General features: G+C 42.7%; 3 protein-coding genes across 3 annotated transcripts in view; 1 reads left to right on the top strand and 2 right to left on the bottom strand.

The window, feature by feature from the left end:
* The window catches only part of LOC134206195 (sodium/calcium exchanger 3-like), a 593,875-nt gene that overhangs the window by 460,126 nt on the left and 107,431 nt on the right, over nucleotides 1-26,318 (top strand).
* LOC134226046 (uncharacterized) lies at nucleotides 8,025-21,765 on the bottom strand. The gene is given in 4 exon segments (XM_062706564.1): nucleotides 8,025-8,493; nucleotides 8,555-9,678; nucleotides 20,182-20,593; nucleotides 20,655-21,765. Coding segments are annotated over 4 exon segments (3,063 nt in total). The 3' UTR covers nucleotides 8,025-8,077.
* LOC134202898 (USP6 N-terminal-like protein) lies at nucleotides 15,498-17,416 on the bottom strand. Its single transcript, XM_062678113.1, is given in 2 exon segments — nucleotides 15,498-16,347; nucleotides 16,349-17,416. Coding segments are annotated over 2 exon segments (1,527 nt in total). The 5' UTR covers nucleotides 17,095-17,416; the 3' UTR covers nucleotides 15,498-15,566.

The following is a 26,318-nucleotide window of genomic DNA, read 5'->3' as shown; positions in this document are numbered from 1 at the left end:
CTTAATTTAAGTCTGCTTTATAGTAGACCTGTGTGCCACCGCCGTCAAAAATGAATCGGCGCGCCGCTGCATGAAAATTTCTTAAGAATATTTTTTACCACGTCGATGGCTATTGACTATTAATCTTCCGGGACTCGCATACTCCTGGATCACCCATGCAGTCCCGCCTCTCTTGTGAACGACAAGCGAGCTTTTTTCGAAGGTGTCGTACTTTTTACAACGGTGCGAGTCCCGGGAGGTTAAGTCAGTTTCGTACACTTTGTTGTGCATTTTTACTAGTAAGTTTATCCTATCGGTTCATATTACATTTATTCCCGAATTTAAATACAGTTAAATTTTAAAGTAAGTGACACTTAAACAGTTCCCGAATAACGCTGCACGCATAACAAGACTACTTCTGAGCAACATATAATTGTTTTTGACAGACCGGTCTTATTAAAAAGCACCTGTGATTCTTATGACCGAGTGATTTTTTATTTTTGAACTATCGCTTTTATGTTTAATTTGATTTTAAATCAGGAAATAAGACGCAGGAAAACATTTTTAACCTGTTATTAGTGATAAGGCGAGATCCCATGGTTGTGCTCGGGAAACTAGCCCCTCTGGATTTTTCCTCCATTATTTAAGTGATGAACTTCTATTACTGTAAAAATTATTCTACCAGATAAAAAAAGACGCGGCCCAAGAGATCGATTGTTTTTTTTAAAGAATTTAAGGAATTACTCTTAGAAACTCCTATTAGTATTTCTTTGTTCATTATTTGTAATATTCAGTCATTTATAAATTCACTTACACCCAGGTTTTTTTTACACGGTTGGAATTCTTTAATTTCTCGGTTAACCCGAACATTCACAGCTTTTTAAATACCACCTGAATTTTCTTTGATTTTTTGTGAATTTTTTCGTGGGGTTAACTCATTGTTTCATTGACGTTGAAGGTCTTAAACGACTAAAACCAAACCGTGTAAAAAAAAACCTGGGTGTAATTTAATTTGCAAACTCTGAAAGATTGTTTCTTATTATTTATGAACATTCTTTGAAAATACATGAAATTCTTGAATTTCTCTTGGAATTTCTTCAGAAATTATTTTAGTAATTCCTTCGAGAATATCTTCTGGAAGCCCATCGATATTTTTTTTTTAAATTCATGGAAAGACTTATGAAAGTATTCAAACGTGGAAACTCTTGGAGGAACTCGAGGGATAGAAGGCAGGAGAATTTGAGAAGTAATTTACAGGGGTAAAATTTGGGTGACAGTACCAGAAATAAAAATTGGAGGAGTTTCGGAAGGAATTTCTGTAAAAGTTTCTGAAGGAATTGCTGAGAGAATTTCACGATTATATAATATTATATAATATTATATAATATCCCTATATATAATAATAGATATTCGTGTGTATTCTACATGAATGTGTTAAGGAATGTCCAGAATTTTGAAACGATTTTCCAGGGTGCTTTTTGGAGGAATGTTTTAGGAAATACTAGGAGGGATAGCAGGGAGTTATTTCTGGAGGAATTTATAGTTTATCCGAATTTCCTGGAGGGATTCGCAATTGAATTTCCATAAGTATTTCTAGAAAAACTCCTGGAAATAATCCTGGAAGAACTTCCAGGGGTGAGGTGCAGTTGGTGAGATTCGAAAGGAGTTCAGTGGAAATTTCTGAAGAATTCTCAAAGTAATTTATGGGGATATCTTGGAGGAATTTCCGGAAGAACTTCAGGGAGAATTTCAGAAGCAATACCTTGAGTAGAAACTGGTGGAAAATCTAGGAGATCACATAAAAAACTAAATAATCTGGAGGAATTATCGGGAAAAATTCGTAAAAGCTTCTATAAAAATTCTGCACTTCAGAAAAAAAAATTCAAACTATCAGAGGGACCTCCGGACGAACTCCCTGAGGAGCTTTGAAAGGAATTCCTGCAGAAACTACCGAGGAAATTATTCTCGAAGAATTCCTGGTACAACTTCTGACGAAAATGATGAAAGAATTTCCGGACACATTCCTGGATGAACTTCAATTTCCGGAGGAATACCTGGAGAAACTTCATGAGGAACTCTTGGAAGAATTTTTAGAGAAGCGTCCAGAGCAATACGTGAAGGAACTTCCGAAGGTATTCCTGGAAGAATTTCCAGAGAAATTCTTGGAGAAACATCCGAATTTTTTTTTATGAAACTTCGTGAGGAATTTCTGAAAGAATTTTGATAGAACTTTCATTGGAACTCCGAAAAGAATTCTTGGACGAAATCTTCGAGGAATTCTGGGAGAAACTTCCCAACTAATTTCTTTGGAAATTCGAAGGAACTCTTGAAGCAACTTCCGGAGAAATTCCAGGAGGTGTCCAAGAGGTGAGCCAGCCTAGGGCTGAAAATCTCTCGAATAAAAACAAAAAAAAATCCTGGAGGAATTTCCGGAGCAATCCTTCTGGAGAAAATTCCCGAGCGATTCCTGGAGAAATTTCTGGAGGAATCCGTTAAATAACTTCCGGAGGAATTCCTGGAGGAACTTCTGGAGGTATTCCTGTAGGAACTTCCGGAGGAATTCCCGGAGGAACTTCCGGAGGAATTCCCGGAGGAACTTCCGGAGGAATTCCCGGAGGAACTTCCGGAGGAATTCCCGGAGGAACTTCCGGAGGAATTCCCGGAGGAACTTCCGGAGGAATTCCCGGAGGAACTTCCGGAGGAATTCGGAGGAACTTCCGGAGGAATTGGAGGAACTTCCGGAGGAATTCCCGGAGGAACTTCGGAGGAATTCGGAGGAACTTCGGAGGAATTGGAGGAACTTCCGGAGGAATTCGGAGGAACTTCGGAGGAATTCCCGGAGGAACTTCCGGAGGAATTGGAGGAACTTCCGGAGGAATTCCCGGAGGAACTTCCGGAGGAATTCCCGGAGGAACTTCCGGAGGAATTCGGAGGAACTTCCGGAGGAATTCTGGAGGAACTTCCGGAGGAATTCCCGGAGGAACTTCCGGAGGAATTCCCGGAGGAACTTCGGAGGAATTCCCGGAGGAACTTCGGAGGAATTCGGAGGAACTTCCGGAGGAATTCCCGGAGGAACTTCGGAGGAATTCCCGGAGGAACTTCCGGAGGAATTGGAGGAACTTCCGGAGGAATTCGGAGGAACTTCCGGAGGAATTCGGAGGAACTTCCGGAGGAATTCCCGGAGGAACTTCCGGAGGAATTTGGAGGAACTTCGGAGGAATTCGGAGGAACTTCCGGAGGAATTCCGGAGGAACTTCCGGAGGAATTCCCGGAGGAACTTCCGGAGGAATTGGGAGGAACTTCCGGAGGAATTCGGAGGAACTTCCGGAGGAATTCCCGGAGGAACTTCCGGAGGAATTCCCGGAGGAACTTCCGGAGGAATTCCCGGAGGAACTTCCGGAGGAATTCGGAGGAACTTCCGGAGGAATTCGGAGGAACTTCCGGAGGAATTCCCGGAGGAACTTCGGAGGAATTCGGAGGAACTTCCGGAGGAATTCGGAGGAACTTCCGGAGGAATTCCCGGAGGAACTTCCGGAGGAATTCGGAGGAACTTCCGGAGGAATTCCCGGAGGAACTTCGGAGGAATTCCCGGAGGAACTTCCGGAGGAACTTCCGGAGGAATTCGGAGGAACTTCCGGAGGAATTCCCGGAGGAACTTCCGGAGGAACTTCGGAGGAATTCCCAGAGGAACTTCCGGAGGAATTCGGAGGAACTTCGGAGGAATTCGGAGGAACTTCCGGAGGAATTCCCGGAGGAACTTCCGGAGGAATTCCCGGAGGAACTTCCGGAGGAATTCCCGGAGGAACTTCCGGAGGAATTCCCGGGGAACTTCCGGAGGAATTCCCGGAGGAACTTCCGGAGGAATTCCCGGAGGAACTTCCGGAGGAATTACCGAAGGAACTTCCGGAGGAATTACCGAAGGAACTTCCGGAGGAATTTCTGAAGGAACATCCGGAGGAATTCCCGGAGGAACTTCCGGAGGAATTCCCGGAGGAACTTCCGGATAAATTCCTAAAGGAACTTCGGGAGAAATTCTATCTTCCGGAAGAATTCCTCAAGGAACTTCCAGACGGGTTACTATAGCAACTTCCTTAGGAATTCCTGAACAAACTTCCGGAAGAATTCCTGAATGAACTTGTGGACGAATTCCTCAATGCAATTCCGGAGGAATTTCCAACTTTCGAAGAATTTCCCAAGGAATTACTTGAAGGGACTTTCTAGAGGATATACCGGAGGAATTCTTTGATAAACTTCCGGCAGAATTTTCCGGAGGAAATTCACGAGGAATTATTGGAATAACTTCTGAATCAATTCTAGCAGTAATTTCCGAAGGAATTCCTGGAGGAACTTCCCGAGGAAATACTGGAAGAAGTAAGGAAGAATTTCTGGTCCTGGACTTTTCGAGGTGTTCCTGGAAGAATTCCGGAAAGAGTTCCTGGTCGATCTCCCGGAGGAACTTCGGAGGGATTCCTGATGGAACTTTCAGAGTAATTCTAATGGAATTATCAGCGCAATTTCTTACGAATTATTCAGAGAAATTCGTCAGGAAACTTTCGAGGAATTCCTGATAAAAATTTCTTTAACAAACTTTCTAGATGATCTTTTGAAGGAATTCTTTGAGGAACTTCCGAAAGATTTTCTCAGGGAATTTCTGGAGAAACTTCCCAAGTAGTTATTTGAATAGGTTCTGTATCAATTCTTGCAGGATTTCCCGGGATAATTCCTGCAGAATCTTCCGATAGAATCCTTGGAGAAATTTCCCTTGAGATTCCTGGAATAACATCGGAAAGAATACCTGATCGATCTGCCGGAGGAATGCCCGAAGGAACATCTCGAGGAATTCCTAGAATAGTTTCTGAGAGAATTCCTGGTTGATCTACCGGGGGAATTTCGAAGGAATTTCCCGAGGAATTCCTGAAGGACATCTCGGAGAAATTTCTGAAAGAATCTCCTGAAAGAACCTCCGGAATAATTTGTGAATGAACTTCCGGAATAAATCCTTGAAAAACATTTGGATAAAGTCCTGAAGGAAGGAGCGCCCAGGCAGCAATCGCCGTCCATGAGCCGAAATGACCTCCTTGCGACTATACAGAAACCCCCAAAGCAAAAGCTTTTAATTCCAACAGTGCTTTGGTGTTATGGATTATGTAAAATTTTGGTGTTATGGATTCCACAGTTTGCTTAGAGTTCATCAGCAAAAACAGCATTTTTCTAAAAAGAAAAACAAAAATTTCTACAAAAATAAGGTCGTCTGCGTCGTCTGATCGTCTTCAGTGTCTCGTACTTGACTCGACTTGAAGAAAACAATCGCAACTTACACTATCTAAACTACTCTACTTGACTCGACTTGAAGAAAACAATCGCAACTTACACTATCTATACTACTCTAGGTGCCTAATCTAATCTTATTTGCCTACTTTATTTACCTATACAGTTAATTACTTTATTGCTTAGGTAGAAACTTGAAGAGCCAAGAGCTGCCGTTTCCCTGATCCTTATTCAACAGCGCTGTTTATCTTGGCTCTTTCTACCTAAGCAATAAAGTAATTAACTGTATAGGTAAATAGAGTAGGCAAATAAGATTAGATTAGGTACCTAGAGTAGTATAAATAGTGTAAGTTGCGATTGTTTTCTTCAAGTCGAGTCAAGTACGAGATACTGAAGACGAGTTGAATACATTCCACTAAAAGAGCTTTATATATTTTTATGGATAAACCTGTTACTAATATTTATATTCTTTAACTAGATCAAAGGCCATAACCAAATATTATATGATTGAACATCTTTGCTATAACCGTGATTGTTGCTTCTAGTGCTGCTTCCCTCTGCACGGCTAGTATCAAGAATGATGATGCCGCGTGCACCCCAAATTGACCTCTATGCGATAGGGCCTATTCGCCAACACACAGAGGGACTTGCCGACGCGGTGCCCCTTTCCGTCGTCGGGCTCGGAACCCGCCCGGTTGACCGACGCCACGAAAGCGACGATACCATGTTGTTCTTCGCGCGGCCACTTGTTCGATAAAAGGATCGAGTTCGACCACAGGGCACTGGTCGGTCGTCGTCTTCATTGACCCTGTCAGCGCGATCATTACTTTGGGGGAGCATCCCAAGCGTCTCCAACTTCCCGGATCCAGAGCATCCTTGCGAATTCACAACAGCCAACAATTTCTGTGCAGTGCGGGGAGTGGGAGGCAAATATTACCATCTTTTTTCCATCCTCTGCACGGCTAGTATCAAGAATGATGATGCCGCGTGCACCCCAAATTGACCTCTATGCGATAGGGCCTATTCGCCAACACACAGAGGGACTTGCCGACGCGGTGCCCCTTTCCGTCGTCGGGCTCGGAACCCGCCCGGTTGACCGACGCCACGAAAGCGACGATACCATGTTGTTCTTCGCGCGGCCACTTGTTCGATAAAAGGATCGAGTTCGACCACAGGGCACTGGTCGGTCGTCGTCTTCATTGACCCTGTCAGCGCGATCATTACTTTGGGGGAGCATCCCAAGCGTCTCCAACTTCCCGGATCCAGAGCATCCTTGCGAATTCACAACAGCCAACAATTTCTGTGCAGTGCGGGGAGTGGGAGGCAAATATTACCATCTTTTTTTCCGCCCATGCCTCTTGTCACACTTTTACCAAGCATCGACGACGGTGGCGCCATGACGATGCAAACTAAGAGAACTATCAATTCCGCTTTCCGATTAGTACCTTTCCAAGCTTTGAGACGGAGTTCTCCGCATTCCGACAAAGAGTTTTTCGAATTCGTAGAAGCAAGTTATCTGAGCTCCGTGGGGAAAATTGTTTGTTTCCTAAGTAGCAAATTGTCTGATTTCCAAAATTTTTTTGCACTGCCATAAGTAATTGATCAAACTTTGAGACGGAATTCTCCGCATTCCGGAATTCTCAAGCATTGTTCGAATTCAAATGAACAAATTTTCTGAGCTCCGCGAAATAAATTGTCCGAGTTTAAAAGCACCAATTTATTGTTCGAGTTCCAAGAAGGATTTTTTTCGGGTTTCAAAGATAAAATCTACGCGTTTCGAGAAAAAAATGTCTAGGTTTCGAGAGACAAATTGTAAGAGCTCCGAGAAGTAGATAATTCCCGTGTGAATCAGGAATTTTCCGCGTTCCGAAAAACATACTTCACAAGTTTGCAGAAGCAAATCATCCGAGTGCTGAGAGGAATATTGTCAGCACTCGGATGATTTGCTTCTGCAAACTTGTGAAGTTTGGGTTCGAAGAAGAAAATTTTCTGAATTATGAGAAGCAAATTGTACGAGTTCCGAAAAGTTAATTATGTAATAGAGTTTCGATGAAGAATTCCAGTAATAGAAACAAATTGTTTGATTTCCAAAAAGGATTTTCAAGCGGCTTTTTTGGGAATTCTCCGATCTTTGACCAGAAATTGCTCGCTTCACGGTAAAACATTATCTGTTTTGCTAAATAGAATACTCCGATTCCATAGATGGAATTCTTTGTATTCTGAGACGCAATAAATCTTAATTCTGAGTTCTGTGAAGCAAATCGTTCGAGTTTTGAGACTTAAAATTTCGAAAAAGTTTCGCCAGTTTCGGAGCGTAAAGAATTGCTTGACGAGACCAACATCGGTTACAGCTACCAATTTAGATGACAATGGCCGTCAGCAGTACGATGTAATTCTAATGTACTTTGTATTTGCCACAAATTCAAACTAATCTGAAAATGGAATGTAGAAACCATCAATCCTGAGCAATAACCACATGTTTAGTAGGGGCTGCAATCCAAAAAAAATCAAGACAAAGCTCATGAAAGTTTCAGTTGATGCTACTCGCTGAATATAATTTTGGCAGTACATTACAATTTTTAACCACTTGCTTTGAAAGACCACTCGATTGTGTTATTACTGATGTCGCGTAATTTTTCCTCACTTGTATGAATACTAGAGAGAAAGGAATTGAAACAAGAGATAATGAGAGTTCTTTTTTACTCGGTACGAAGGAATTACTTCCAGGTTCAAGGTCATTTCTTTTCAAATTTGATGTTTGAAGATACCTTATCGTGTTAGTATTGAACAGCAATGTCTTATCTAATGCACAGCACCAGCTCCAGAGTATTTATATTTTATCAAATTTAAGATAGTTTCCACCCTTTGGCGATAAAATAAACGACTTAACGTCGAACACAAACTTTTCGGGCGTCTTCGATGATGGTGAAAACCTGAAGTTGCGTAACAAAGTTATCAACCCAATTTTAGTCTGCATGAGCCCGAACCGCATTCCAATGCAGTTGCGAGGGCCTTCCCCGAACGGTATAAATGTGTACGGATGCCGAGCCTGAACCGCCTCCGGCAGAAATCGATCCGGGTCGAAGCATTCCGGATCCGGGTAGTATTCCGGATCGTGATGCATCGCGTAGACAGGAATTGTCATCATTGTCTGCTTGGGAAGGACATGATTCGTCCCTGGAATTGTGTAGTCGGAAATCGGTACGCGGTTCAGACTTTCTAGTGGAGGGTATTTGCGAAGAGTTTCTGAAACGATGAATGTCAAATATAATATACAGATAGCGTTGACTTATCTACGCAATCTTACCATTCACTACATTGTCCAAGTAACGATGTCCCATAACCATTTCGTATGTAACTTGTCCACCATTAGCAGCAATCGCTTTTTCAATATCAACCCGTAGTTTCTCCTGAATATCTGGATTTTTTGCCAGCTCATATAAACAGAAATTCATTGTTGTCGAGGAAGTCTCAAACCCAGCGAGAAAGAATACAAAGCACTGTGCCGCTAACTCATCCATGGTCAATCCTTTCGATTCAACCAAGTCACCTTCATCAATTTGGTCCAAAAGCCTCCCCTTATTCTTTAACTGCAACAACAAGTTCATGAAGTCATTCCTCTGCACTTTGTTCTTCTCTCGATACTCCACCGTTTCATGCACTAAACCCATGAAGAATTTTTCTACACAGGCTTCTGTTATTTTTATGCCCAACGCTCGACCTAAGTCTTTAAACACGGAAGCAAAAATAAACTTAGCCATCATGTAGGGCTTCTGCTCGAAAACCATCTTTCCGTATTTCAAGAAATCCGAATCGGGATTATTCAATGTATTACACTCGATTCCAAACGCGCACGTTCCAATGACATCGGTAGTGAACATCGCCAACACTTCCTTCATTTCGATCACCGGCTCCTTTGCACGATTATCCACCATAAACTGACGGAACTTTTCCGCCACGTCCGTAATCGTACCGAACATCATCTTCATCCGCCCGGATGTGAACGTTGGACTCAGCATCTGCCGTAGAACCTTCCACTGAAGCCCCTCCAGCAGAAACAACTGCCCCGACAGCGGATCATCCTTCGGGTTGTTGAATATCCCACGGTAATGAAATACTCAGAAGTCCCTCACCAAAACCGTTTTCACCAGCTCTGGGTCCACAGTCATTATGGCCGGTACGGAGAAAAAGCTATATCCGGCGAAATTTTCTCCTCGCGCTTTGAACTGCCGATATAGGTCTTGATGCACATACGAAGGATGTCTTTTGGTAAGCTGATCACGCATGTGACCGAACAGAAACTCCGGATTCGGAGCGCAAGGCATTCCGCGATCCAACCAGAATCGGTTACGTCGGTGCATGTAGAGGGCGGCGGCTGTCAGCAGCAGAGCCACCACTGCGAATACGAGCGGTAACATTTTATTTACCCTAGTGATATCTGCGTGCAGCTTCAAAGAGCGGTGCGAGTAAACTGACGACAAAATCGGACAGGGACTCTGGTGTTCGGCGTTTTAAAATATTTTGTGATTTTGCCCATTCATCGTGAGTACCTGCTTTGTGGTGCTGTGATCAGTTCCAGCTGATGCGTGCGCGAGGCGTCGTTTTTTATCTCCAGTTTGATGTGAGGGGCATGGTTTCGGTATCTTGTTTTGCTTTGGCATACTCTACTGATTGATGACAGATGGTTGTATGGGGTGCAGCCTATACACATATTCTATAATCTTAATTCGTGACTCTACGATCCTACTGGATGTTGTCCCGCTTTTTCACTAAGTGTCCTCTAAAGATCATTGAATCGAACAAACGGAATTGCAGACGTATGTGTGGAAATGCTCAATGGGACAAAGATTTGGAAACGCAGACCAAGTTGAAGAGGGCGGGTGTACGGGCTAAGTAATAGAAAATACCGTACCAGTTACAATAGAATTTCCTGAAGTATTGTCCGACGAATGAATCAGGAAAAGCAGGCACCTCTCCGAAAGTGCAAATCTTACTGAGCGTCTGTTTTCCATGTCAGGATCGGCTCACCACAGCGTTTGTTCTCCATGTTAGGGGCGGCTGATCATCGTTCGAGTGCCAGCGAGGGACTCTAAGTGAAACTGTGCACCATGGTCCACCGGGAATAAGGAGGAAAAGTCCTCCGGAAAGTTAGGGGTTTGGTGTCAGGCCCTGCAAGCCAGCCTTTGAAAAACATAAGCAACGAACAATCATCAAGAGAGTACGGACCGGAACCATCGGCGAAGACCACTGCGACGAAAAGAGACTAGCGATTGGAAACTCGGTTCGTGGAACTGCAAATCGGGAGCACACGCATACTCGCCGATGTGCTCAAGGACCGTGGATTCGGCATCGTAGCGCTGCAGGAGGTTTGTTGGAAGCAGTGGCACCGGGAGTGGGTGGGACAAGTAGGACATGTCCTACGCATGAAAATTCCTGGGTAGGACAGTCGAAGCAATGTCCTACCCATGATTATGGTAAGAACATACATATGGATAACTAAAAGATCTAATATTGTCAATACTATTTCAATTTCTAGATCTATAAAAATATCATTAAAATGTTTCAAAGTTAATCAGAGGTTAAACTGAAATCGTGGAGGTTTCATTGCTTCGAAAGGCTTCTTAGAGTATTTGAGGAATTGTTTTCATTCCAAAAAGTGCTCAATGATGTATTGAGATTTTCCAAGAAGTCTTGAAGTTTCTAATAGTATCTGCTTTTCCATAAAATTGTGGAAAACTTTGTGGAAGTACGTAATTATTGCTGCTAGTTCAGTGAGGCTCAGACAATATCTGAAATTTTATATGAATTGACAGGCTGAATGTGAATTAATCAAAAGTTGGATATCTAAACAAGGATATAGCTTAGCTAAACTTAGGAAAGACCGACAGTAGTTGTCAATGGTTGCTTCTCCGTGACTTAGAACTGGTATGAATTACTTGGTAAGGTAGATGAACAGAATTAAAGATCAAGGATTAACTTCAAAAAGTGATGAAGTCTATGCCAGACCTCCTGTCTATAAGGCAGAAGCAACTAGACTGCTGAACTCATCTCCAAAAGTTAAGAAACTAGACAAGGATATGAGAGAACAATCTTTGAAATGTGCGAATATGAAGCAGTTTACGATGATTGTAGTACATCCGGATGTCTAGTAGCAGGCCTATGAGCAGAAGAATTCTGAAAGCTTCTAAGAGTTGATTGGAATCTGTTGGAATTACAAATATACCTACGTTTGTAAGAAATTTTAGAAGTTAGAAAGAAAAAAGTCTGAAATTCGGAGTAGCATTGTTCTTGAGATTTCTAAAAACCTCTAAATAGTACTGAACACCCTTAAAGATTCTTGGACGATAATAAGCTTTACTAGTAGGTCGTAGTGAAATTTTGTGAATATTTCTAAAGGTTTGAATTTCTAGTAGTTAGTGATAATTGCTTGAAATCATCCAATATTTTATACAATTTACAGGAATCCATAGTCACTTCTGGAAATACGTAAAAATGTTTGAAGACATGTTTTTTAGAAATGATTTATAAACACTGGAAATGTAATGATTGTCCTAATAGTCATAGGATGTTTTATAACTTATCTGAGTCTGAGGATGTCCGAAAAATCTCTTTGACATCCGAGAGGACCTCCAAAAAGTCGCTGAAATTCCATAAAAGTACTCCAGTTTTTGTCCTACTCACGGCTCGGAACGTGGCCACGCCTCTGGTTGGAAGGGATCAATGGTGCGAACGTTTGGAGGTAATCATACCATCTACCAGAGCTGCGGCAACACACACGAGCTGGGAACAGCTTTCATAGTGATGGGCGCTATGTAAAGGCGCCGATCAATGAAAGTATGTACAGGTTGAGGATCAAAGGCCGGTTCTTCAACTTCAGCATAATCAATGTCCATAGCCCACACTCCGGAAGCACTGATGATGATAAGGACGCATACTGCGGCAGCTGGAACGTGAGTACGACAGCTGCCCAAGCCATGACGAAGATTTAAAAGCTTAGGTTGGCCAAGAGGAAGAGTTTAGACCGACTATTGGGAAGTTCAGCGCTCACCGGCTGACGAACGAAAACGGCCTACGACTAATTGATTTCGCCGCCTTCAAGAATATGGCCATTCGCAGCACCTACTTCCAACACAGCCTCCCGTATCGGTACACCTGGAGATCACCACTGCAGACAGAATCACAAATCGACCACGTTCTGATTGATGGACGGCACTTCTCCGACATTATCGACGTCAGGACATATCGTGGCGCTAACATCGACTCTGACCACTATCTGGTGATGGTTAAACTGCGCCCAAAACTATCCGTCATCAACAATGTTCGGTTCCGACGACTGCCGCGGTACGGCCTAGAGCGACTGAAGCAACCTGACGTCGTCATTGCACACGCGTAGTATCTCGAGGCAGCGTTGCCGGAAGAGGGTGGGCCCGATGGGGCTCCTCTTGAGGACTGCTGGAATACAGTCAAAGCAGCCATTAACGACGCAGCGGAGAACAACATCGGATATATGGGACGAAATCGACGGAACGATTGGTTCAACGAAGAGGGTTTGCAGTTTATCTGCCAAAATATAAAACAGAATCGAGACGATAATGGGGCTTGGATCATAATGAAGCTTTTGGGTGAGTAGATCAACACCAATTGAACCGGCCTAATTCAATAATCTAATAAAACAGATCGTCAACCTCTATACGATCTGCTTGTAAGATGTGATATAAATGCTCAATATAAAGAATTGGTCGACATTTTGTAAAGGATGATGTAGTAACTAAGTTATTAAGAAACAAAGTTAGGGCATGAGTCTGGAAGCAAACTTATGACCTTTTGCAAAAACAGAAACCTTAACCATACTATAAAATCAAAAAAAAAATCTTACAATCCATTTAACTAAATATATTAACATTACCTGAGCAAAAACGAATAACTAATTGATAACAAATTCTATTATCCGGTTATCGAACATATTGATAACTGAACTTGTTATCATTTTGGCTGAATTAACAGCCAACATAACAAAAATGATACCAGAATTTTGTTCCTGAAATAACTGCCTGAAAACAAATTAGGTTATCACTGATACCAAATTGATAACACATTTTGTTATACATGTTATTCACTCAAATAACTAATTTAGTTATTATTTAGTTATCAGCCATCACTGTTTTATCGACCAAAATAGTTAAATCTTCTTTGCCGACTTCGTTACGCATTGAAAAAAATGTTGGCATTCACTGGGATTCGAACTCGAATCCAATGATTGTACGGCGTCGTCTCTAGGCACTCACCCAATTACGCTTTCTTGAGGAGCAGGAGAGAAGAGCACTACGCTTTCTACGATCTTGCATTTACTGAAGACTATTTATAATCAAATCATGATACCATAACCACTTATGTGAATAACAGTCGGCTGGACAGAGTGCAAAGCAGAATAACTTATTAATAACAAACTTAATTATCCAGTTATATTGATAACTAGAATTGTTATCATTCTGGTTGAATTACAAGTCAACATAGCAAAAATGATAACCGAAATGAATTTCATTCAAAATAGCGAATCGGCAATCAATTAGGATAAATACGGTTCATCGTCCTTTTATTGAATACATTTAGTTTTCAGTTGTGACCAATTAAATAATAGGCTTAGGTTAGTTTTTCTCTCTTATATTATCAATCATTAGGTTGCTAGCAGCACCATGCTGTAAATCGATTTTGGTTATAGGTTTTATTCAAACTAAACCACAGCCTTGCATTTCACAGTGAAATGTTTCATGTTTTCATATGCATATATAAACATAAACACTGCTGGTCCCAGGAAGAATTATTCCGTGAAAAATTGTTGCTATTCGGTGGATGATCCAGGACCGGACAGTTTTCGGGGGGCCCGAAATGTACGAAAAAGGTTGATTTTGGTACATAAGGTTATGTGGGAGCCCGGGGCCATGGCCATTTCGTATGGCTACCTAGTCCACAACGCGCATTTTCGCTTACAATGTCTGCCGGGTCGACTAATTAAACATATTTTTTGGGCTACTGTGATGGTCCATTCAAACACCTTCCAAAGGATTTTCTATTTCACATCTCGATATTCCCATGAGTCGACCGTCCTTTCAACATCGACTATTGGAGGTTTGACTGCAGATGATCTTGCTCGTTAGGTTTAAACTGTCAGTAGTTGAGCAATTACTCTTTGGTTGAGCACATTAATAAATCGACTAAAGTGCGAGTATAATTGTTTTCTCCACAACACACCAAAACGTTGAAAATTCTTGATTATCCGACACTTCCAGTTCATTTTTCCGCTTCTCCATATACATAAGCACTGTGGATCCCAAGACGAATTATATTGCGGTTAGTCAATACTATTCACCGTTCCTGAATGAGCACATGCACTTGGATCATATGTTCCGAGAGCTGCAAGGCCATTTTAAGTACTTATCAAACTACAACGCTTGGTTCTCAGGTACATATTTCATTATTCAACTATACCTGAAATGAAAGTAAAGTTAATAAGCATAGTATAAAACAGATAGAAAAATTTCAACTTTTGTGGAAATTCCTATGTTGACAGAGAAAACATCGTTAGTAACGAGGAAAATCACAGTCTGCTTAGACGAAAATTTCAGTTCAGTGTTTGGAAACAGCTCTTGTCACACTATTCATAGCATTGGCCGGATCATTTAGCAGAAGTATTGTGCCTTGTTGACATCTTTCATGATCATTTTTTCAAGGCTTCTACAGATCTGGCATTCATCGCTACAAACCACCGCGTGGCGGTCAAATTTTCAAAATTATCAAAAAAGCTTTTTTGCTACTGGTATGTTTTTCTTAGGCGCCTATCTGGCGCTTATTTTTGGTTGCGTCGAAAAATAAGCGGATGAGTAGATTTTTTTTATGCAATATGTTTGAAAGAATAGAATGCTTAGCCCGATATCTGAACGACGCGAAATTTAGAAGAAAATTCCAAATGTGTATTGATAATACATTTTGTTATTATTCAGTTATCAGTTAATCACATGATTGATAACTAAATATCAAGCTGATAATAAGGATAACTAATCCTGTTATCAGTTTGATATCATTTCAGTTATCTGTCTTTGCTCGGGTAGTGAACCATCTTTTATCTCATTTCTTACCTTATTGACTATCTTTCTGCGGCGTTCAATAGTAATCGCGATGTTGCTAGCAAATACCCGAGCAGTCCTACCTCGCTGTTCATGGTTAACTCATCCTTTTGGAAACAGTTAAAAAAAACGCCCTATGCTATTGACGCATTCAATACCTACATATCTTAAATACTACTCCTCGTGTAATCCTACTAACTAAAGTCTAGTAATTTCCTCAATCATATTATCACAATTCTCATCGAACGAATCGATTATTACGAGTGAGTTAAGGCTGGTCGCAAATGACGTGCTGGTATCGAGCGTGGTAAAGCTCTGAATCGTTCTGAGCGATGACATGCTAACACCTGTATTGAGATTACTGTAAGCATCGTCCTCCTCGGTGATATCATCACAGTCCCGCTCGGTTCGATCGTCATCGTCACCGTCCGCATTGCGATGGCCATTCTGACCCACGTGGTTTCCCTCCTCGTCATCTTCATCATTCTTCGACTCGCTTCGGTACAGTACCGTTTCCTTCAATTCTGTCTCTCGTTCGGTGAACTTCTCGTTCCGGTGTCCGATCTTGGCATCTAAACTAGGCTCGATGAACTGCCCGAACGGAACCTTGTGAAACTCGTTGTCCGGGGCAGGCGGCTGCTTGTCCAGGCTTAGTTTCTTCAGCTCAAGCATTGAGAGCTGGAGCGTCTTTATCACAGTATCGTCATCGTAGCCGAAACTTTTGTACAGTATCGTCTGCAGGAACTCGGTGATCTGATCCATGTCCTTCATTCGAAGTAGCTTTGCCTTGTGGATCTTGAGAATGGTGTAGGCCATTGCCGTAAGAACACGCTCGCCGTATAGCATATAGATGTCCCATACTCGTAGGCACAGACTGAACGGTATCCTTTCAATGAAAATAACGAAAAACTACTTCAACGAGTACAGCACGGAATCTACTCCGCGTTTGTCTAAATGCTTCTTTACTTTTGGCATACAAGATTTTGTCATGATGTTGCAGGAATCGCATCAACTTGGGGAAACCTTCCACATACATCCTCCCGTGCATGGCATAGCGTTCATTGGAGAGCAACGCGTTCAACGCCCAGAACGTATCTTCCTCGTCAAAGTACATCAGTAGCACGCCGGCAACCGTCGACATGCCTTGGCAATATCCAACCTCCATGTTGTACATACTATACGCAGCCAGTACCCGAAACAAGCTCTGCTGTTTCACACTGTACCGCTCACGATAGTTTATATGGTTGCGAAACTGCCTATTCACGTCGAAATCTATCTGCCGAATGTCGGGACTGTATTGCCGCGCGAACTTCAACATCTTATCATACACGCCGACATTTTCCTTCAACGTTTGATCCAGATTAAGGAACAGCTTCCAGATGGCCGCTCTCAACCGATCCGGAATACCTTTCATGACTCTCCGCTGTAGACGTTCCTTAGTTTCCGCGGTACTCCATTTGTCTCTCATCTTGAGCCATTTTTTCGTCCGTTCCACTTCGATCTGTTTTCGTCGTGCCACCTCCAGATCGTCACGAAACTTCTGCTCTTTTTCCGGTTGCAAAAAGCCATACCGATCGGCTTGCGTGTAGATTTCGAAGGCCGGGTCGTTCCACGCATCGATGTCTATGTTCTTTCTCCCTCGGTCGTATCGTTTGAAAATTGCTTCCCGTTCGTCATTCGCACGCTCCAGCAGGTTTCGTTTTTCGATCAGTTCTTCCTCCGTCATCGTTTCTGGCAGTTTCTGCTGACGGGGGCCTACCTCCGGTTACCCTCTGGCGAACCCAAATTAGCTGATGTGTGCACGTGTCTGAGCAGCATCACCGATTGAACATATTTTTGCCATTCGGTGTCGTGTTCAATTTTCCCAGACCCAATTCGTGGGTTAATTATTCGGTGGCTTTCTGCAGTCGTTTCCTCTCACCACGCTGTGATTCGCGGTAAGAAATCAGCTGCTCAACTCGAAGACTGATCACTTGATTGCTCATGTAAAATTTCCAGAGCTGTCGAACGATTCCAAGCGGGGTACACAGGCGAAATGCCAAAAAACGCCTTCCAACCGCAGCAACAGCAGCAGGTGCACCCGTCAATGTTGGCACAGTAGCAGCAGACACACGAAGAAACTTCTCCCGTCACTTCCTGGTTCTCGAAGCTGTTTATTGAACCCATTCGCTAACTTTTGTGTACAGCACACTATTTTGATTCACTGCCAAGTCTGGCTCGAACAGATTTTCTGGGAGATCAACGCACATAAATATGCTGCAACACTGCTGGCTTATCTTATCTTTACATGGCTGCTGCATAAGCAAAACGCACTCTTAAATATATATTTCTCACAACGATGAAGACGTCAAAAACACAATGCTTACTCACTACTAGCAGCTGTTGCTGTAATTTTGCGAGCACAGCTTAGACAAATCTACTTCGAGGTTGACGCGGAACGTATTCAAGAGCCGAAAAACTAGCACGCGATGAAATCGAAGAAAGAAGAGTGCAGACAGATTCTGGAGGAGACGGACGCAGCGCGGGCGGTCGCGCTTCAGCAAGGCACCCGGCAGAACGTGCAACGTTATAGACGGAAGCGGAGACAGCAGACCCGCCTTTTTCAGGAGAAGAAACGCCGCCTGGAAGAAGCGGAGTGCGAGGAGATGGAACAGCTGTGCCGTTCTCAAGATACACGCAAGTTCTATCAGAAGTTCAACGCATCCCGCAAAGGCTTCGTGCCGCAAGCCGAAATGTGCCGGGATAAGGATGGGAGCATCTTGACGGACGAACGTGTGGTGATCGAAAGGTGGAAGCAGCACTACGAGGAACATCTGAATGGCGCTGAGAGTACAGGCAGTGAAAGTCAAGGCAGCGGAGGAGATGACTACGTCAGTTCAGCGGACGATGTAGGCCAACCAGTCCCCACCTTGAGGATGACATCAAACAGCTAAAGATCAATAAAGCAGCTGGTAAGGATGATATCGGAGCTGAGCTCATCAAGAAGGTCCCAGAAAAGCTAGCCACTTGCCTGTACAAGCTGATAGTCGGAATCTGGGAAACTGAACAGCTACCGGAGGAATGGAAGGAAGGGGTTATATGTCCTATCTACAAGAAAGGCGACAAGCTGGAGTGTGAGAACTTTCGAGCGATCACCATCCTTAATGCCGCCTACAAAGTGATATCCCAGATCAGCTTCCGACGTCTGTCATCATTAGTGAATGAGTTACTGGGAAGTTATCAAGCCGGCTTTGTTGACAGCCGCTCGACAACGGACCAAATCTATACTGTACGGCAAATCCTTCAAAAATGCCGTGAATACCAGGTCCCAACGCATCATCTGTTCGTTGATTTCAAGGCGGCACACGACAGTATAGACCGCGTAGAGCTATGGAAAATTATGGACGAGAACTGCTTACCTGGGAAGCTTACCAGACTGATCAAAGCAACGGTGGATGGTGTGCAAAACTGTGTGAAGATTTCGGGCGAACACTCCAGTTAGTTCGAATCGCGCCGGGAAATAAGACAAGGTGATGGACTTTCGTGCCTGTTGTTCAACATTGCGCTAGAAGGTGTCATGCGGAGAGCATGGTGTAACAGCCTGGTACGATTTTCAGCAGATCCAGTCAATTTATTTGTTTCGGGGATGACATGGACATTGTCGGCCGAACATTTGCAAAGGTATCAGAACTGTACACCCGCCTGAAAAGTGATGCAACAAAAGTTGGACTGGTGGTGAATGCGTCAAAGACAAAGTACATGCTTGTGGACAGAACCGAGCGCGAAAGGACCCGCATGGGAAGCAGTGTTACGATAGACGGGGATACCTTCGAGGTGGTCGAGGAATTCGTCTACCTCGGATCCTTGCTAACGGCTGATAACAATGTTTGTCATGAAATGCGAAGGCGCATCATCTGTGGAAGTCGGGCCTACTACGGGCTCCAGAAGAAACTGCGGTCAAAAAAGATTCGCCACCGCACCAAATGTGTCATGTACAAGACACTAATAAGACCGGTTGTCCTCTACGGGCATGAAACATGAACAATGCTCGAGGAGGACTTGCAAGCACTCGGAGTATTCGAAAGACGGGTGCTTAAGACCATCTTTGGCGGTGTGCAAGAAGACGGTGTGTGGCGGCGAAGAATGAACCACGAGAAGGTAGCTAAAGCCGGAAGGGTACGATGGGCAGGACATGTAGCAAGAATGCCGGACAGCAACCCTGCAAAGATGGTGTTCGCTTCCGATCCGGCAGGTACGAGACGGCGTGGAGCGCAGCGAGCGAGATGAGCATACCAGGTGCAAAACGACTTAGCGAGCGTGGGGCGTATTCGAGGATGGAGAGATGCAGTCTCGTGGCGTCAAATTGTTGATTCAGTGTTATCTGTTTAGATGTAGACTAAATAAATGAAATGAATGAATCTTGGCAAATTCTTCGGGATTTACTTTCACCTTGAGAAATTCTTCTGATTTCCTTGAATAATTCTCCAATATTCCTCGGCCAACTCCTTGAAATTCCCTCGACAAAATCACTGTCACACACCATTTATTACAATACGATATTTCATATAGTGAACCATTGCAAATTTGAACAGGCGTGAGAAATTATAGATCAGTGGCGTGCAAGATTTTGTTCAGCAGCGGGGCGACGTAATGCAAAAAATCGTCATGACGGATGGATGCTTGAGAGAGGAATTGAAACAAGGGACCAAGTAAATTCTTCTACACTTACCAGGCTCATGTTAGTTACAATGGTCATTTTGAAATTTCAACTTCAAAAATCATTTATTGCGACAGTACTAAGCTGCAATGTTTTATCCGATCCATGAATACTTATATTTTATCGAGTTTGAGATAGTTTCCGCCTTTTGGTGATAACACCAACGACCTCACCTCAAACACAAGTTTTTCGGGCGTCTTCGGTGATGGTGAAAATCTGAAATTGCGTAGCAATGTCACCAACCCAATTTTAGCCTGCATGACTCCAAAACGCATTCCAATACAATTGCGGGGACCTTCCCCGAACGGTAAAAACGTGTACGGGTGCCGAGCCTGAACTGCTTCCGGGAGAAACCGATCCGGGTCGAAACGGTCCGGCTCCGGGTAGTATTCCGGATCGTGATGCATCGCGTAGACAGGAATGATAACCATTGTCTGCTTCGGGAGGACATGTTTCGTCCCCGTAACCGTGTAGTCGGTTACCGGTACCCGGTTCAGACTCTCCAGTGGAGGGTACTTTCGAAGAGTTTCTAAAACGTTGAATGTTAAATATAATATACAAAATGCCTTGACTTTTCCAAAGAATCTTACCATTCACTACATTATCCAAGTAACGATGCCCCATCACTAGATCGTACGTAACTTGTCCATCATTAGCTGCTATCGATTTTTCAATATCATCCCGTAATTTCTCCTGAATATCTGTATTTTTCGCCAGCTCGTATAAACAGAAATTCATCGTTGTCGAAGAAGTCTCAAACCCAGCGATGAAGAATACAAAGCATTGTGCTACTAATTCATCCATTGTCAAACCTCTCGATTCAATAAGCTCTCCTTCATTTAGTTGATCCAATAAGCGACCATTATTCTTTAACTGCAACAACAAGTTCATAAAGTCATTCCGCTGCACGTTATTTTTCTCTCGGAACTCCACTGTTTCATGCACTAAGCCCATGAAAAAGCTTTCTACACCGGCTTCAAATGATTTTATACCCAGGGCTCGTCCCAGGTCCTTAAACAAGGACCCAAAGATAATCTTAGCCATCACATGCAGTTTCTGCTCGAAAACCATCTTTCCGTACTTCAGAAAATCGGACTCGGGATTATTCAATGTATTACACTCGATTCCAAACGCGCATGTTCCAATGACATCGGTAGTGAACATCGCCAATACCTCCTTCATTTCGATCACCGGCTCCCTTCCGCGATTTTCCACCATAAAGTGACGGAACTTTTCCGCCACGTCCATAATCGTACCGAACATCATCTTCATCCGTCCGGAGGTGAACGTCGGACTGAGCATCTGCCGTAGAACCTTCCACGGAAGCCCCTCCAGCAGAAACAAATTCCCCGTTAGAGGATCACCCTTCGGGTTGTTGAATATCCCACGGTCGTGGAATGTTCCAAAATCCCTCACCAGAATAGTTTTCACCAGCTCTGGATCCACAATCATTATTGCCGGCACGGAGAAGAAGCTGTACCCGGCGAAACTTTCACCACGCGCCTTGAACTGCCGATACAGATCTTGATGTACGTACGAGGCATGTCTTTTGGTAAGCTGATCGCGCACGTGACCGAACAGAAACTCCGGATTCGGAGCGCATGGGATGCCACGATCCAACCAAAAACGGCCACGATGGTGAATAAAAAGGGCGGCGGCTGATAGTATCAGCACTACTACTGCGAACACGAGTGATAACATACCGTTGATGTCCAGCTTCAAACTGCGGTACGAATGAACTAACGACAGAACAGGACAGTGACTCTGGTTTTTGTCGTTTTTAAGTGTTTTATGATTTTGCCCATTCATCGTATTTACCTACGATGCGGTCCTGTTAATCCCTATCGTTAATCCCCGTTGAAATGCAACATGATGCGAGCAAATCGGATGACAAAAAGTCATTTTACCTTTAAAACATCCAACTAGCTTTCAAAATTGTGAGGTCTGTATATGAATGTCACAATTAAGTATGGTTAGTCAAGGTGTTTTTGTTTCGTTTGTTTTTTAAGGTATTTAAATATGAATTTCGCAAGCTGGGTGCTTAAGTCAATTTCAGTATTTAAGTCATAACTTTTCAAGGCATTGAACAACATTCGGGTGGAAGACGCAAACATTCATTTTGGAGCTTTTTTGTTATACCTTGTCACACGGGAAAGTCAAAAATCTGTATGGAATATGACATATGACATTCGCTATCAATTTTTCATCAAATGATTGGCACTTTTTTTTATCACGAGTCATGTCAACTTGATGAGAAATTCATATCAAAGGTGACCTATGAACAGGCACATTCGCTATCAAATTTTCGTCAAACCAGCACTTTTTATCACGATTAAAATCGAAGCAGCAAACTGCGATAACGGGACTACAGTTAGCCTTGCGTGCAAAACCGTAGGACTGCCACTCCGGAGATGCCGAGTACGATTTTCGGTCCGGTCTGGTATGTTTTCGGGTTGGAAGCTTTCTCGACACCCTAGGCAAAGTGAATCTAAACTGTATTTTGCCACACAGGATACATACTCAGACGATGGTGGGCATAAAAAAGTTTTCAAATAATAACTGAGGAAATGCTAATAGAATACTAAATTGAAAAGCAGGCCAAAATTCCAGTTGGAATTTTGCCTAAAAAGAAGAAACTGGATAACTTAAATAAAAAATAATTAGAATCATAACCGCCTACAAATGTCGCTCAATCAACGAAGAAATCTAGCCGATACTTACTGCGCATCCAAAAAATGGCACGGTACGTTGCGACTGGGTTTCGTGGGACTATCGTAACAACGTTATCATCCCCACGAGCTATTGTATAATTGACGTATTACCATTGACAAGCCTTTATCGTGCAAATTGGGAGAGTCTCACCTCGTATTAAACGGTTGAACCAACTTGAGCACAATACGGATTGACTGAATTAATCCAAAAGATAATCAAAAATTAATATATAATTTTGTTTATATGATCCATAATATCAAAAATATGATCCATAACGCCAATGAAACTAAATTAATTAATACACAAAATGTTCAAAATCTATGGTTTAAATGGCAAAATTTATGGATCATGTCACCAAACTTATGGATCATTTGATCAAAATTATAGATCAAATGCATAAAAGTATCATCGAGTTAGCCTCATGATATTCGAATGCAGAAATAGTAACTTGGCTTAGAATCCTCGCAGTTAACAACTGTGGAAGTGCTAAATGAACACTATAAGCTGCGAGGCGGCTCTGTCCCAGTGAAGAATGTAATGCCAACGAAGAAGAAGATTACTGAAATTATGGATGATCATCACGATAAAAATTGCAAAAATTTGAAGTTTTATGGATCAAAATATAGTTTTTTTATGGATTATTTGTCACGTTTTGGGAAAATAGCAAGAATTTTATTGTTTCTTTGACCATATTTAAAGAAACATGTTTTCCTATCAATTGCTAAATTTTAGCTTAGTTATGCATTTTGAAATTATTCTTTATGGATACTCCCGAACTATTTTATGGATTTATGGTAGCGTTTTATGGAACATTCAAAAGTTATTTACGGAGTGTTTTTCATTTTTTATGGATCGTTCGTCATTGTTTATATGCAAAGGTCATTTGGCCAAAAGGATTATTTAGCCGAAAGAGTCATTTGGCCGAACGAGTCGTTTGACCAAATGGGTCATTTGTCCGAAAGGGCCATTTGTCCGAAAGGGTCGTTTGGCCGAATGGGTCGTTTGGCCGTATGGGTCATTTGGCCGAATTGGTCATTTAGCCGAATGGGTCATTTGGCCAAAAGGGTCATTTAGCCGAAAGGGTCATTTAGCTGGAAGGGTTATTTGGCCGAAACGGTCGTTTGGCCGAAAGGGTCATTTGGCCGAATGGATCATTTGGCCGAATAGGACATTTGGTCATTTAGCCGAATAGTTTATTGAAAAGTAAAAAAATAGGAATGAGAAGAGAGGCGTCTCACTACTCACTTTGCGGTCCTCTTTTTTCACAGTGAGAAGTGAGAAATGAGGAGTGAGAAATGAGGAGTGAGAAATGAAACGTCTCACTGCTCTTTCCTCATTTCTCACTTCTCACTGTGAAAAGTGAGTAGTACGAGACGTCTCACTTCTATTCGGATAAATGACCTACTCGGCCAAATGTCCTATTCGGCTAAATGACCAACTCGACCAAATGACTCATTCGTCCAAACGATCCTTTCGACCAAACGACCCTTTCGGCCAAATGACCCTTTCGACCAAATGACCCATTCGGCCAAACGACCCTTTCGGCCAAATGACAATTTCGGCCAAACGACCCAATCGGCCAAACGACATTTTCGGCTAAATGAACCTTTCGGCTGAACCTGGGTGGTGCGGATATAGCCGCTTTTCTGCGATCAAGCAAGTAGAGGGATATTTTGAAATCACCCTCATAAACAAAATTATTTTGCAGTTACTTGGCTGTCAAACATTTCCCGCTCTTCGAACTTCTCTTTCCATGCTGCATGAGGGCGAAGAAAAGCGCGAGACTCAACATGACTTTACGATGGTTTACATACATTTCTGCTCAAATCTCATGAAATTTCGGAACGAGTGCTTTTTAGATGCATTCCTACCAGGGATTGAACTTATCATTCCATTCTCATTTAATATTCAGCCAATAACTCATTCCAGAGGCGGAATTCCGAAAAGTGTTATATGGCGGACTTCTAGTGCTGATTCCCCTCTACAACTTTGTCTAAGGGTACATTGCTCTATGTCTAATATTCACAGCGGGAAACGCTAGTATCATTTGATATACTAAATGATAATAACACTTATTATCATTTAGTATATTGAGTGATCCTAGCGTTTCACGCTGTTAATATTAGACATAGAGCAATGTACCCGTAGAGAAAGTTGTAGAGGGGAATCAGCGCTATAAGTCCGCTATACAACACTTTTCGGAACTCCGCCTTTGGAATGAGTTATTGGCTGAATACTACATGATAATGAAATGATAAGTTCAATCCCTGATTCCTACTAATGTTCCACTTGAAATATAATGTGAAAATATTTGTTGCAAAGAATACAAAACTTGAACCAAGTTTATTTTTATTTTTTCGTCAAATAATAACAGTACCTCTCAATATAAGATCTGAAACGAATATAACCCCAATCTTCAATGTTTGGCTCCGGCACAATACAAAATTTTGGCTTCAGTTCGACAACCAAATCGATTCTACCCGCACCACCCAGGGCTGAACAAACCTTTCGGACAATCGATCTTTTCGGCCAAATGATTTTTTCAGCCAAAAGACCCTTTCGGTTAAATGACCCTTTCGGCCGAATGACCCATTCGGCAAAATTACCCATTCGGCAAAATTACCCATTCGGCCAAATGACCTATTCGGCCAAATGACCCTTCCGGCCAAACGACCCTTTCGGCCAAACAACCCATTCGGCCAAGTGACTTTCGGCCTAATTGTCTGTTTGGCCAAATGGTATATTTGGCCAAATAACTTTCGGCCGAATGAGTTTCAGCCAAATGACCCTTCCCCTTTTTTTTCAATTTTGTTTATTTCGTTGGCTCAGGCGTCTATAACACTTTACGGAGCCAATGGTAGCAGGTGTAAGTGTGGAGTTCGCTTATGATGCAGTAGTTTCCATAGAAAGTGGAGACTGTTCATCAGTTCGACATAAGATTGCTATGAAATTCCAATTTTGGAACAAATCGACGCATTTCGCTCACATTCGCAACGGATTGCTTAGTAGACCTCACAGAGAAAAACATAAGTACCAGTAATCAGCGCCGTAGCGTGTGGTTGGCCAGGTTGGCGTCCGCCAAGGGCGCCAGGCCTTAGGGGGCGTCAAAATCAAGAATGCTGCTATGGGAAATTATCACAAAATATTCTCAAACTCACTGGTTCATAGTGATTCAGATTCAAGCGATCAGACTATTTCCTCGGTAATAAACGATTCCACACTCAACTGTTCGACTAGTATCTGGAGAGCCCTTTTCCGTTATTAACTTATACAGGTATCAGGTATCAGAACGTCGCCTCAGGGGGCACGATTGCCTCAATTTAGGAGATTTGTGCCATCGCCTCCACTACTCTCTTTTACATAATTCATTTGACGGATTAGGAAAAAAAGAAAAAAAGAAGAGGAAATGCAAATGGCAAGGAGTACGGAATAGGTTTCTGGGGAGGAAGCCCTAGAAGGGGAATTTTCAATAAGCTCAAGGCAAAACACAGAGTAGACTGTGAAGTTTCAGGGATTTTGTGTGAATTTGAGAAAAAAAAACT

This window comes from Armigeres subalbatus, chromosome 1, assembly GCF_024139115.2.
Source record: "Armigeres subalbatus isolate Guangzhou_Male chromosome 1, GZ_Asu_2, whole genome shotgun sequence".
NCBI classification, from domain to species: Eukaryota; Metazoa; Arthropoda; class Insecta; order Diptera; family Culicidae; genus Armigeres; species Armigeres subalbatus.
This window is presented reverse-complemented; position numbering and strand designations above follow the sequence as displayed.